Genomic DNA, 14,491 nt, shown 5'->3' with positions numbered 1-14,491 from the left:
CTAGTATTTTTTGTCTGTAAATTGCGTGTGTTCTGAAGGGCCGATTTGTCTGTATGTGGGATGAAAAACCCGAGTTTCCAGGAGAAAAAACCCTGCTACCTCCGTATGAGATTGGCTAACTCGCTTTCAATTGAAATCATCCAGATAAAGATTCCTCCCGTCGCGATGAGAATCGAACTTAAGCCTATTCCAATTGAAGGGCACAATGTACTGTCGTTCTTCCAATTGCGCTACGGAGGCGTTTCATTAGAGTTTGATTTATTAATTTAACTCTCTATTACTGTTTATTGTGTACTGCTGCAACCTTTGATTTTGCCCGGTATGACCTTTGCTTTCCTTGTACAAACTGAATCACCAAACTAAACCATCATTCATGCAAGGCAGATTTTCTGATCTTATCATCAGATTTGATACTTCCAAATCTGTATCCCTATTGCTGAAGATCCCCATCTGTATGTTTAATGGATTGAAACAGCACAATGAAATAACTAATTATCCAAATAACTCTATTATTGTATCTGGTATACAATATAAAAGTTGTAATAATGCACAAACTAGAAGCTGAAAGTCCTAAGAGGGATGCCCTCGTTGGGTGATGGTAGCTATCCTTGGCTGTTGGATTGGAGATCGAAGACCATATTTATTAACTTTTGACAGGTTTTTAAATCTGCTGCTAATTCCAAAAGAGTCTTTCTAGTTTGCATATGTTGCCTTAAAACATAGTAGTTTTTTCCCATTTGATTCTGCGCAAAGTTCCTGCAATATAGTCAGCTAGATATGGCTGACTGTAGTTGTGATGGCGAATGTATTTCTTGTATCCTTCAAATTGGATGTTGTTAGGTCTCATAGTTCATAGTCCATAATATTACAAGTTGCAAGAACAAGGAAACTTTTTTTTTTTGTTATATGTCAGATGCCAAATGTTGTTTTGGCATTGTGGTTATTGTATAGGAAGGTATGGTTAATAAAGGAGCATTCATCTGCAAGAACTCTGTGTGGTTGTAAGAGGGATTAGCAGCTGACTTTGTATCACAATTGGAATAACAGTAGAATATTATGCACTTTGATTGGAAAAGACTTGGGTTCAATTCTTATCATGATGAGGTGAATCCTTATATGGGCTTTTTTAGTTGAAGGTGAGTTAGCTAATCTTATATGGAGGTAGCAGGGTTTTTCTCCTGGAAACTCGGATTTTTTATTCCATATACAGACAAATCAGCCTTCACAACACATGCCATTTGCAGACAAAAATACTGTTGTTGGTAATGATGGGCAGTAGATGACATTGATGGTAGTAGTGTCATAGAAGGAGAATTCAGTAGTAGTGGAGAGATTGAGATGTATTTAGCAAAGTAGAGTGGGTTGCATCCCGTGATGTCATTGGACTTCCTGGAGGTGTCAAATAATAATAATAACAATTAACAAGAATTTTTATGATACCATATTACTGTTTGAGTGATGGGAAAGTTTGTGAATGCATCTAACTACTGGGTAGGCATCTACTCTACAACTCTCTGCCTCCACTACGTAATCCAACAGCTGCATCTACTGCCCACTACCACCACTAGTATTTTCACAGACAAAAACATCCATGCCCATTGCGGGATTTGAACTCGCAGCTGGAGAGTGGATACACTAACCACTCGGCCAAACAGGCCTTCTTAATACATTCCCCATAATAACGTCCATGTACTCACTGAGCTAACTGCTGATATCATTTTATACTAATTTTATGCCATTGTTAATGTTATAGTAATTTTATGCTAATATCATGCTAATAAGATATCATTAGAATGATATTTTATTAATGCAGCATATTTACAGTTATATGTATAGTGATCTATTATTAGTGTAACCTGAATAAATAAACAACTTCAATAGTTTTAGTAGCTTTAGGATTTCCATCATTATTTTACATTATTCAAAAAAAAAAAAAAAAAAATAGCATAGCCTATTTGATATCTTAATCATTGACGTTACTTTCTCTCCTATGGTTATCAGCCCAGTGGGTCAAAAACTGTATCATGATCCACTACTCTTAACCATAGGAGAGAAAGTAACACCAAATGATTAAGATATCAAATAAGCTTTGCTATTTTTGAATAATGTAAAATTTATGATGGAAATCTTAAAGCTATTTAAACTATTGAATTTGTTTAGTTATCCAGGTTAAATTTTTTAAATAATAATGAAAAAAATCTGTTTACACGGCTTCATTATCTCTTTTGCCTTCTGTTCTTGCAGGTGATGTTACTGCTATTAATGTAACTTTATGGGATATTGGTTCAAGATTTGCTATACTTCGTTGGAGACACCCGGAACTCAATGAGTCTGATGATCGCAAAATCTTGGGTTATGTCATTTACTTCAGAGAAGTGTAAGCATAATTATTATATTTTTGCATATGGTTAGTATATTTATTATTATTATTATTATTATTATTATTATTATTATTATTCAGGACCTCCATGAAGTTACAGGACTTTTTATGGGAGGTCTATCCTAGATAACAAAGTCCGTTATACCACTCTTTGAACTCATTCACAGTTCGCGCTCTCATTACCCTCTTGTTCACAACTTCCTTTCTCCACTTCCCAGAACTGCCCTTGTCCTTGCTCCTTCCCTTGTTCATCCATATGAAGGAGCTCTCCAGTGTGAAATCTGTAACTACTACTCAAGAGTTTAAATTTCTCAGTCATGTCATGCTTCTTCTATCTGCCAAACATTGTGCAGTCTTAATATCATTTTTGTTATCTGCCTCTATACTCCTAATAAACTGGTTTGCTTTACTACCTTTTTAAAATCTCGCTTGTGCAAATATTGTTTACTCATTTATCTCTTTATTGCTGCTTATTATTACCTTAAGTACTACCACAACCATTGTTTTGATGCAATATCACATGTGCTGTCCTTGTGCAAATAAACTCCTAATTAATCATAGTCGATCAGTCAGTCACTCACTCATGCAAGGTTGTAAACCTCTAGTACATTGGTACCATTGGTGGGGCTAATGATTTTTTTTTTCCTATGTATTAATTTTTTTTTGTATTTTTAATTATATCTATCTATCTATCTATAACTTCGCAGATGCCCCCACAAAGTATTTCTTCTCACTAGAAAAACGCCAACAAGAGTGCACCACTATATCTGCTATTAAAACAGATAGTGGAAACATCATAGAAAATCATGATGAAATCCTCTTATATACCTTGCAGTACTACAAAAATTTGTACCAAGCCAACTCAACATCTATGGAGGCCATGAATGTAATTCTCTCCGATGTGAAAAGACTCTCACCAACAACAAGGACTAACACAGAACTCCCCATCACGTTACACGATCTGAAAACTGCCTGCACCTCCTTACCTAAGGATAAATCTCCTGGCATAGACAGGCTCACCACTGAATTTTACCAGTCCTTCTGGGAACAGCTTGGACCTATCCTCTACAGAGTTTTTGTCAACGTGAATACCAATGGCTTTCCACTCAATATGACAACATCAGTTATTAAACTCATTCCAATGAAAGGATATGCGACGAAACCAGGAAACTGGACACCCATCTCTATCACAAACACCGACTGCAAAATTATATCAAAAGCCATTGCTAACAAACTTAAACCCGCTCTGAGCGAAATAATAAATAGGCATCAGAGCTATTCCATCCCTGGAAGATCTATCCATGAAAACTTACACCTTATAAGAGATCTCATAAGCATAGCGAACAACAACAACAACAGTGAAACAATGGGTCTTGTAACACTAGACCAAGAAAAAGCTTTCGACCGCGTTGAACACCTTTACCTCTTCAACTGCTTGAAAGCATTTGGCTTTGGCTCAGGCATCATTCACTCTATTAAGATGTTGTATGCCAAGGCACAGTTTTGCATGAAAATAAACAACAGGCTTACCATAACTGCACCATACAGCAGAGGTATTAAACAAGGCTGTCCACTCTCCAGTCCTCTTTACACAATTGCCATTGAACCCTTTTTGTGTAGACTCAGCATGCTGCTTAGGGAATGCAGCCCTAAACTTCCCAACCCATAACCTTGACAGCATATGCTGTTGATGTTACAATCATAGCCCGCAAAGAAGGACTTCCATAACATACAAATGGCATACCAACAATATCAGGCAGCCTCAGGAGCGAAACTAAACACACATAAAACCACAGGACTGTGGTGTGGCAAATGGAAAAACTGAACCGATTCCCAAATGTCTGGTACCTGGTCCACAGAGGGAAACAAATACCTGGGGATTTACCTAGGAAACACGCCCTCTTATGTGGATAAGAACTGGGAAACACTAAACAAACGTTTCAAGCAAGTACTAGGAAAGTGGGCAGCAATACGAGCCTCTGCCTCCACAAGAGGGAGAACAATAATCATTAACCAAATAGCCACCAGTGTCCTTTGGCATACACTAAAGATTCTCACGCCACCAGTGCAATTCATCAAACAAATAAAGTCAACCATCTATCGATTCATATGGAACAAAACAAACTGGCTTTCCTACTCCAAGCTATATGTACTTCTCTCAAAGATGGAGGACAAAATTTGGCTTCCATTGACAACAGGATAACAACTTTCTGCGCTCGATTTCTCCTTAATGCCCTACAACAGGAACTATCACACAAATGCACCACTGAATATATTTTCACTTCTGCCACTAGAGGTCTCTCTCTCTCTCCACAACCTTAAGAATGACAACAGCTCAAGTGCCAGTAAATTTAACAAACTTCTACAAAGATGCCCTTCGACGATGGAAGAAGCTAAACCTCCAACACACAGTGAAGATAGCATCCCTACCTGAAATCCTCATGGAACCCATCTTCCAGAACACAATGGTAAGAAGCCCGATCACTCAGAAAGAGTTTTTCTTTCCTCCATGGAGCTGGTGAAGCGTGACGATCTCGGGTGACATTCTTTCTCCAAGCCTCCTGGCGCTTTCCAAAATCGCTCGAAAACCTGGAATATGGGAATAAGTCTGAGCAGATAGATACTGTAAAGGCCGCTTTTCAAGCCGCTATGCCTGATAGCATAACAGAAGTGGGCTTAGCCCTCCCAACTCAGAAGATCTGACACCTATCTTTTGGATAAAAACCAATTACTCATGGGAGAAACTTACACCCAGCAATACCAACAAGATCTACAGCTAAAAAACTGTCGAACCAAAGCACTTTATTGGAAAATCCTGCATCATCTGATCAAACACTATTTTAACGGGACCTACCATATCGCACAAGAGCCATCAAACCTGACACAGATATTCAGTGGAGAATGTGGCACAATATATTACCCACTCCTACTATATTATGAAAATTTAAGTCAAATGTCTCAGATAGCTGCCTGTTCCGCTACCAATTAGGAACAGTCTGGCATATCTACTTGGAATGCCCAGTCAACACCCAATTAATCAGTTTGTCTTGGGAAACGGTAGCTCTCACCTGTGGTAGTCTTCATACAGAAGAGGAATATTTCAATCTCGTCCATGCAGAGTCAAATAACCATTCATTCTGCAATTACCTCTTCTTCACCGCGAAAGCGGTAATATACAACTTCTACCTCAGACATACAAGACCAGACAGCACAGCAACTTCGCAGAGAGAGACAACTGACCAACTCATTGCAGCCTTCAAACAAAAGAATCCATGGAATAAACTCCTGGCTGAGCAGGGCGACTGCATTATAATCCACTTTCCAGCATAGAAATGACACCCCCCCCCCAAAGAAAGGGGGAAGAAGGATTGTTGTGCTTAACAGTGCGAAAATTAATCAGCTGGCACTCTCATGTAAATAGATAATATTGTGCTATAGTAACTCCTATGTTCTTCCACATTTATGTTCTTATACAGTATCATGTTAAAATAACTCATAATACTTATACTTAACTCATAATACTTAATAATACTTAATAATAAATAATACTTAACTCATAATAACTCGCTAGTGGCCACCGATACTTTTATAGTTTACTATATTCGGCATGAAACTCTCTGATTCCAATCTTTGAGTTTCTTATTCGGTTTTAAAACAATGTGGGATTTAATATCCCCTTAATTTAAATAATGTTTATATCGCCGAAATGAAGCCTATTGGCTCTTTATATTTAAGTAACAGGAACATGTGTTTTATTGCAGCAATAAAATATGTGTTCTATGGCTATCCTACTGTGGGCTGAAACAGGACAACCCATGATAAAATTTTAAGACAGACAAAGCATCCCAGGATCAAGGGTGTAAGATTACATATCTCAATCAATTTTACAATTATAATTTGTGGAATTTTTAATCACTCGGGGGGTTCCCTCTCTTCAACAACATCAGCAACAATTTTCCACTTCTTCAATCGTCTGAGATCTTTGCTTAGTAAGAACTTTCACTCCTTTTGCAACATCAGCTCCCTTGATCGCCTCTTTAGTTTTGAGTATTGTACAGATCATTGATACCGAACTGCATGGCAAGATCCGAGACACGCATGCCATTTTCATGTTTGGATGAGATTTCTTTTTTCGACCCTATCGTGGTTCTAACAACTTTTCTTTTCGCTTTGCTGCTATCACTATCCTTCTTCGGTTCCATGGTGGCTTATTTAATAATAATTTATAAAAAACAAACAAACAGCAAAACACAAAGAAAATCAAGAAAAGGCACTGCACATTCGAGCAGGTGCCTGGATTGAGAGGAGGTTGCGGTGTAAGTGATGCTCTCCCACGTGATCCCTGGGCCGTACATCTCAGCCCGGAGATCACGTGGTTGCCGGTTTGCCTGTTCGGGAACCGAGATTCTGTTTGGAAACCGGTGTGTGTTTTTGGTTTAGAAAATATGTTCAGGAACTGATTTGTTCAAGATGAGAGGCGTTCGACAACTGAGGTTCCACTGTATATGAGTTATGAAAAAAATTAACTGCATGAACAGATCGATGGGGTGATTGAATTGTTTTAAAAATGAAGATATCAGAAAGAAACTTGAGATTGTTAACACCTGAAGAATGATTAGCTAATCTAAGGTGGTATGGTCACTTAAATAGAAGAAAAGTTAAACAGGTTAAACATGTGAAGATGTTAAGAAAAGATCCAGAGGAAGAAGAGAACCAAGACCTAGGTGGATTGATGCACTTATCAGTGCTTTAGAAGACTGAAATATAGAATCTGACAATATCGGAGTCCTGCAAGTAAGATTAAATTGTTGAGAAATGAGTAGTAATAATGAAACATCACGTCCTATCATAGTATCTTGTATGTCACTCAAGGGATGTACAGGATATTATGATGATGATCATATCAGTAATACAATGATGAAGTACAATAAAAACCATAGCAATTACAAAATAATGCATAAGATGCAAAAATTTCAATTAGAGAAATCTTAAAATGATAATAATGAGATTGAAATGCCTTGTAATAATTTTTGTTAAGTAGTGAAAATATAATCCAGAAGTGAAAGCTATTAAAAATAATAAAAATTCTCAATGTTTAAATTTAAATTCACCAGTATGGAAAAAGACAAATCTAACCAAGACTAGTATGAACATATGCATTTAATACAACGATAAGAGCATAAAAAAATGCAGCAAATAAATATGTATGAAATGAAAGTATTGATGAAAAATAGTTTATATAACATAGACTCAAAAAGAATAGACCAGTTAGTGAGAAATTAGAAACTGAGTACCAAAAAAAAAAAAAGTTGGCAGACTGGGGATGGGATGGGGAAATTGAGAATATATTTGAAAAAATATATATGATCTCTCTCTCTCTCTCTTTCTCTCATATTTGAGAATATAAGAGAGGGGGGAGGAAATCATCTATTAATTTGATTGCTCTCTTTTCAAATAGTATCAGGCATTTTAGGAAGTTTTTAGTGCACCACCCAAATATGAGAATTATGTTCTAATTGACGGCATCTGAGCTGTCTGTTCTTCTTTAAAAGCACTTAACAATATTATATATGAGAATATGTAAAATTTTAACAATTTTATGAAATAGATTGTTTAGTATAATTTTTTATTTGTCTGTTCTAGATTATATCGAAACATTACAATATTTGATGGACGAGATGCATGTGGAGAAGATATGTGAGTAAATTTTTCTTAACATTGATAGAATTATTTTGACTCTTTGCCATCATGCACCCCACCATCATTTTTTTTCTTTTCTGTTTTTAAATTTTACATTTAAATATTTTGCTTTCTAAAACTGTCATGGAATTTTTTATTTATTATACTCCTTATTGATTATGAAAACATATCACCATAGTATATAATGTGTGGAGAATGAATTTTCTCATTAAATTTTGTCATATAGCCATATAGCCATACTTATAGCCAAAATAGTAAACTCAGATATCTAAGATATTTCTAAAAGTTTTATTTTACATAGAGTTCTATTTTTTTATTTTTTTTTTTATATCTGTCATTGCCATAAAGTCGATTCTCTCTGTTTGCACCATCACCACACCGTCAGACAATATATTACACATGCATTCACAATTCTTTACACCAAAAAATGGCAGGTAAAAATCGCAGTAATTCTCCTTACTTTTTTCACTCTTTCCATTAAAAATGCTATCGAAAGACCTTTGTTTTTGTTCTTCCCCTCTTCGACTGCATTTAGAAAATCTTCCCATTGTATGTTTGATAAGCACTTCTAAACTTAGGTCTATGTCATCCTCCTCCCCCCCCCCCCCCCCCCCCCATTCTTTCTACCATGCTCTATATAGATTACATTTTCTCAATCTGTCCTAGGTTATAATGGGCTGACAATTCAGAGTCCTGATATTATTATTATATATTTAAGTCAGTTAACTCCAACTCAACATCTAGAAGAAGAAGACGAAGAATAATAAACCCAAAGAAGAACTGAAGATAGTAATCCTATAAGGAGTATTAATGGAAAGAATTGGAAAAGTATCATGGGGACATAATTGGTTTTACTGAGACAAAGAAGACATAAACAGGTGAGATCTCTCTAAATAATGAGTATAGGATGTTATATTCAGGCAATAATGATCTGGGAAAGAAAGGATTAGTGATAGCATTCAACACCAAACATGAAGATAAACTTCTTGATTGGAACACAATTTCAAGTAGAGTGATGTGAGCACACTTCAAAGTGGTAAAAATAACAATGAAACTTATTTGTTTATATGATCCCACAGAAGGTTATTCTAAGAAAGAAGTGGAAGAATTTTTCAAGTCATCAAAACAGGCAGCTGACATAAAGAAAATGGAAAAGTTTTTCTTGTTGAAGATCTGAACAGTAGAATAGGAAATGATCCCAACAGGCATATGGGAACATTTTGGGCAAATTTGGAGAAAAGGGCAAAGCTATTTATAATGATAAGTATTTGCTGGATTTCTGCTCAGGACACAGACAAGTCATTACTAACACAATGTTCCAACATAAAGATGTGCACAACTTCACATGGAGAGAAGACACAAGAAATAAGAAAATCCTCATTGACTATGTCATTGTTGATAGTGACATTTTCATGCTGGTTCAAGATACAAGAGTGTACAGAGGATTTAAAATTGAAGTGACCATTACTATACTAATCAGGATAAAAATGGATATCTCATTAAAAAGAACAGGGTGTAAGAAAATTTTAAAAAGAATTAAAGTTGAGCAGCTTTTACAAGTAAATTGTAGACTCAGCTATACAAACATTACTGAAAAAAAAAAATTAAACAAATTGAAAACAAGAACCAAACCTTGGAGTGTCAGCGGCAAACTCTGAAGAAGACATTAATAGATTCAGCTAGGGAGGTATGTGGTGAAGTTGTTTGCAATGATAGAAAAATAAGAACGCCATGGTGGACACAAGAAGTTAAAGAACAAGTCCTGGAAAAGAAGAAAGCATACCAAAAGTTCCTAGCAAATAATTTGGCAGATGCCCTTAAAGAATACAGAGAAAAATGCGAGAGCTAAGCTGTGCATAAATCTAGCTAAACAAAAGTCATTGGAAGACTGGTAAAAATATAGAAAATAAATATCAGGAAGGTGGCAAAATGTTCTGGAGACTATTGAAGAAGCTTAGAAATGGAGGAAAGAGTACTGTAAAAGAACTCAAAGATGATAAAGGTAACATGAAAACTGAAAATAAGGATATTATAGATTTCTGGAGCAATTACTTTGAAAGACTTTTAAACAAAACAAGCAGCAACAGAACCATACTAGAACATTTTCAAGAGGAATGCAAAGAGGAGTAATATCAATACAAAAATCCATCAAAAACTTGAAATGTGGAAAAGCAGCTGGAGTAGATAATATTCAACCAGAAATGCTTAAGCATTGTGCACCAGCCACACTAAATAATTCAGAGGGCCTGGTCAGAAGGTCGAATCCTAAATGATTGTAGTAGAGCTCTGATGGTTCTCATCTTTAAAAAAAAAATGAATAAACCGGAATGGATGAATTTCCCTACTAAATATTCACATTAGATTTATGCAAGCATATTTGTAAGGGGACTGAGAAAAATTTATAAGAGAAACTTGGAGAAAACAAGTTGGGTTCAAGCCAATTAGAGATTGCAGAGGTTGTCAGGATCAGATTGTCACTTTATGACAAATAGTTGAGAATACAACCAGGATCTGTACTTAATTTTTGTAGATCTGTAAAAGGTATATGATAAGGTGCACAAAGAAAAGCTTTTCAAAACACTAAAATTATATGGGGTAAATGGAACATTATACAAAGTTACAGCAGTTAGAATTGAAGGAAATACAAGAAGATGGTTTGATGAAAAATCAGGAGGAAGACAGAGGATGCACATTATCTCCACTCTTATTCATCATCTATATGGATTGCATTATGAAAGAGAGTGGCATTAGGCTTGATATTATAACTGCAGATTGTTGAAGCAACCCACAGTTAAACTTTGTTCTTTGATTTATGCAGATGCTGGCCTGGTTGGCCAAAGGGTTAGCATATCCGCTCTCCAGCCAAAAGGCTGTGGGTCCGAATCCTGACATGGCATGGATGTTTGTGATTGTCTGTGAAAGTGGTAGTCGGCGGTAGATGGCGTTGGTGTTAGGTGATGAAGGTTGGTGGAGTAGTGAGACGAAGAGTAGATGCCTTCCCTCGATGAGTCTTTGGACTCCCTGGAGGTGTAATGTAATAACAATGATATACTCTAAACATATCTAGTGCAAGTCTCTAGGATTCTCTAACTAAATTGGATAACACCTGCAACAAATTTTGCATGAAAATCAGCAGTGAAAAGACCAAAACTATGAAAATAGCAGAAACGTTGAACATGTCAACTGCATTCTGAATGAAGAGTTTATAGAACAAGTAAAATATTTTAGCTATTTAGGCACAGTTTTTATTAAATATGGCAAGTTAAATATGGAAATACACAATGGTGGATAGCCATCCTAATAGATTTATGTGGAATAAGAGAGCAGTTAGCCAAAACACCAAACTAACTGTACAAGAGAGAAAGTTAGGGATGCATGTGAGCAATCGAGGAATATGGTGGTAAGAGGTGTAATGTAAGGGGACTCAATGATCCGGGGTGTTCAAGATAGGATGCGTGAGGAGTGTTTGCCAGGAGGAACAACAGAAAGTGTGGCTATGGCAATTAAGAGAGGAAAGGGTGGATGAGATGATTGTGATGGTGTGAACAAATGACTTGAGTGGTGGTGTAAATAGGGCAGCGAGAGATATGAGATTCTTGCTTGAGGCTGTACGAAAGAAGACACAGAGAGGAAAGATAGTGTGTGTGTGTGTGTGTTGCCTAGGTATGATAATGTTGAGCTGAGCAGAAGAGTGGTGATATTGAATGGCATAATGGCGAGAATGTGTCAGAAGAGAGGATTTGAATATGTGGATGCTTGGAGTGTGTTTGAGAGCAGAGATGAATTGTATGCGAGAGATCGCCTGCATTTGAATGAGGAAGGATGTAGGCATCTGGAGAGATTGCTGTTCTGAACGAGTTAGTGTGTCCCAGTGTGGATGGTAGCAGGGGTTGCCGCTTGTGGGAATGGATACTTGGGAGAAGGGAGACAACATCAGGTAATGCTGAGCCCAGTGGAGTCTAGAGGGGATAATGCTGGGTATAGAAACAATGGCATTTTTATGTTTTTTACCATGCCAGGTGTATTTGGAATAAGGGAGAGGAATTGGTGGCATTGATATCATCAGCCTGGCCAAAGATTATTGGGATCATAGAGACGTGGTTGACAGAAGAAGATATAATAACAAGAATGGAAGTTGCTGGATACAGCATTTTTCAGCAGGATAAGAAGGGAAAGCTTGCTGGTGGAGTACAGCTTATGATAAGTGACGATCTAGTCCTCTAAGAGTGGAGGCTTTGGAAGGCTGTGACACTAATGATTTTGAAAGCATATGGTGTGAGGTGGAGGTGGGCAAGACAGGATATTTAGTGAGATGTTGCTACAGACCAAGGAGCACAGAGGATGGGGACCAGGAGATGTTGAGACAGTTGAGTGTGCAAGTGCAAGAAGAACGATTGTTATGGGAGATTTTAACTACAGCAGTATAGATTGAGGAAAGGAAGATGCATGTAGCAATAAGGGAATGGAATTTCTAGAATTCTTGAGGGACAAATGTCTTAGGCAAGATGTAACAGAGGGAACAAGAGGTTCAAGAGTTTTGGATTTAGTTATAGCATCAGAAGAGCTGATAATAACTGAGATGACATCTCTCCCACCAGTTGGAGAGAGTGACCATATGGTTTTGACTTGGAAAATGAAGAGACGTGCAGGAGTATCAAAGAGACGGGAACATATGTGGAATTACAAAGCAGGTGATTATAGTAGTCTTAGACATCAACTTGTGGAAATTTCGTGGAGGGAGGAATTAGAATGCTGGGATATCATTAGTGCTTGGTAAATTGTGAAGGAATATTTGTTAACAGCAATGGTAAGCTGTATTCCACGAGTGAAGAAGAGGACACAATTTGCAGTAAAGTGGATGACATACAATATTAAACAGGAGCTACATTCAAAAAAGGGGCTATGGAAGAGATATAAGGAGACAGGTGAAGAGCAGATGCATGAAGAATATAAGACACAGGCAAGAAGAGTGACTAGTATGGTAAGGAAGGTGAAACTGGAATATGAGAAAAGATTGGCCCTTAGATCCAAGGAAAATCCTAGGGAATTTTTTATCTATGTGGCCAGTAGGAGGAGAAATGACTGTGGAAGAATGACATTGTGGGATAAAAATGGGAATAGAGTGACTGATGCAGAGGACATAGTGGAATTGTTGAATGAACACTTTATTGGAGTATTTCATCCTGGAGGAGTCAATTTGAATACTAGAGGGATAGGGCAGGTTTGAGGTTTAGAGGTGCAGTAGGAGAGTGTGTTCCACACACTGAGTACTCTGGATGTTAGTAAAGCTGTGGACTGTATCGTATTTCACCACAAGTTTTGAGAGAATGTGCTAAGGAACTAACAGTGCCCTTGACCTCGCTTTTCAATGAAAGTCGGCTCTGGGAAAGGTGCCCATGGAATGGAAGGAAGGTAAGATAGTGCCATTGCATAAGGGTGGTAGCAGACTAGAAGTGTCTAATTATAGGCCAGTTTGTGTGTCATCAGTAGTTAGTAAGATCTTGGAGAAAGTAGTGAGGGACCATATACAGCATTGGGCAGATGAAGGTAATGTTATCAGTGAGAGTCAACATGGATTTGTGAAGGGCACTCTTGTTTTAGCAATATGTTAGCCTTTTATGATAAAGTTACAAAAGCATTAGATGAGGGAAAGGCATATACTGCCATTTTTATAGACTTAGCAAAGGCATTTGACAGGGTGCCACGTGATAAGCTGATATTCAAGTTGCAGCACAGGGTCTGGATGTTAGATTGGGCAACTGGATTCAGGATTGGCTGTCCGATAAGTATCAGAGAGTTGTGTATGGTTGAGCAATATCAAAGAGGCAGAAGGTTAAAAGTGGGGTTCCACAGGGCTCAGTACTGGGACCTATATTGTTTAACCTTTATATCAGTGACATTGTCCATGGATTGCAAGGGGATATTCGGTTGTTTGCGGATGATGCGAAGCTGGGAAGGGTTATTAGTAATCAGTGTTGCACCCAGAGGGGGGGGGGGGAAGGGGGCCTGAGTACCCCCCAAAGAAAAGGAAAAAACACTAAAAATTTTTCCAAAAATCTTTTCCTAATTAAAATTCATTTCTTTTATTTATGTTGTGTCGTGTCTTCTATTTCTATACTACTTATGAATTAGTGATTACTGCAGATGCTCAGTCATAGGTTGTATGCGATGCGTAGTGTGTATTCGCAAATCATATACTCAACTCTCCCCCTCCCAGAGGTTAAATCCTGAGTTCGCCACTGTTAGTAATAGTGCAGATGTGGTAGCCCTGCAAGAGGATTTGAATAAGCTAGATAGATAGGCAAATGAATGGGGGTGTCAGTTTAATGCAGCAAAATGTAAGGTCTTGAGGTTTGGGACACATCGATGGGATGCTGCATACTCTTTTGGAGGAGTTAAACTGGACAAAGT

At 37.4% G+C, this 14,491-nt stretch overlaps 1 protein-coding gene across 3 annotated transcripts in view; it reads left to right on the top strand.

Annotated features, from left to right (window-relative positions):
* Positions 1 to 14,491, top strand: part of LOC150100615 (insulin-like peptide receptor) — a 782,259-nt gene that overhangs the window by 350,603 nt on the left and 417,165 nt on the right. For all 3 annotated transcript variants that reach the window (XM_090401273.1, XM_090401271.1, XM_090401272.1), the window contains exons 9-10: positions 2,245 to 2,377; positions 8,024 to 8,077. In XM_090401273.1, the coding sequence (XP_090257399.1) occupies positions 2,245 to 2,377; positions 8,024 to 8,077 (187 nt within the window). The remainder of the gene's footprint in view (positions 1 to 2,244; positions 2,378 to 8,023; positions 8,078 to 14,491) is intronic.

The sequence above is a fragment of the Typopeltis vanoorti genome, chromosome 12 (genome assembly GCF_054136105.1).
Source record: "Typopeltis vanoorti isolate ZY-2024b chromosome 12, IOZ_Tvanoo_1.0, whole genome shotgun sequence".
NCBI classification, from domain to species: Eukaryota; Metazoa; Arthropoda; class Arachnida; order Uropygi; family Thelyphonidae; genus Typopeltis; species Typopeltis vanoorti.
The sequence above is the reverse complement of the archived record's forward strand: the minus strand, read 5'-3'. Positions and strand labels throughout refer to the sequence as shown.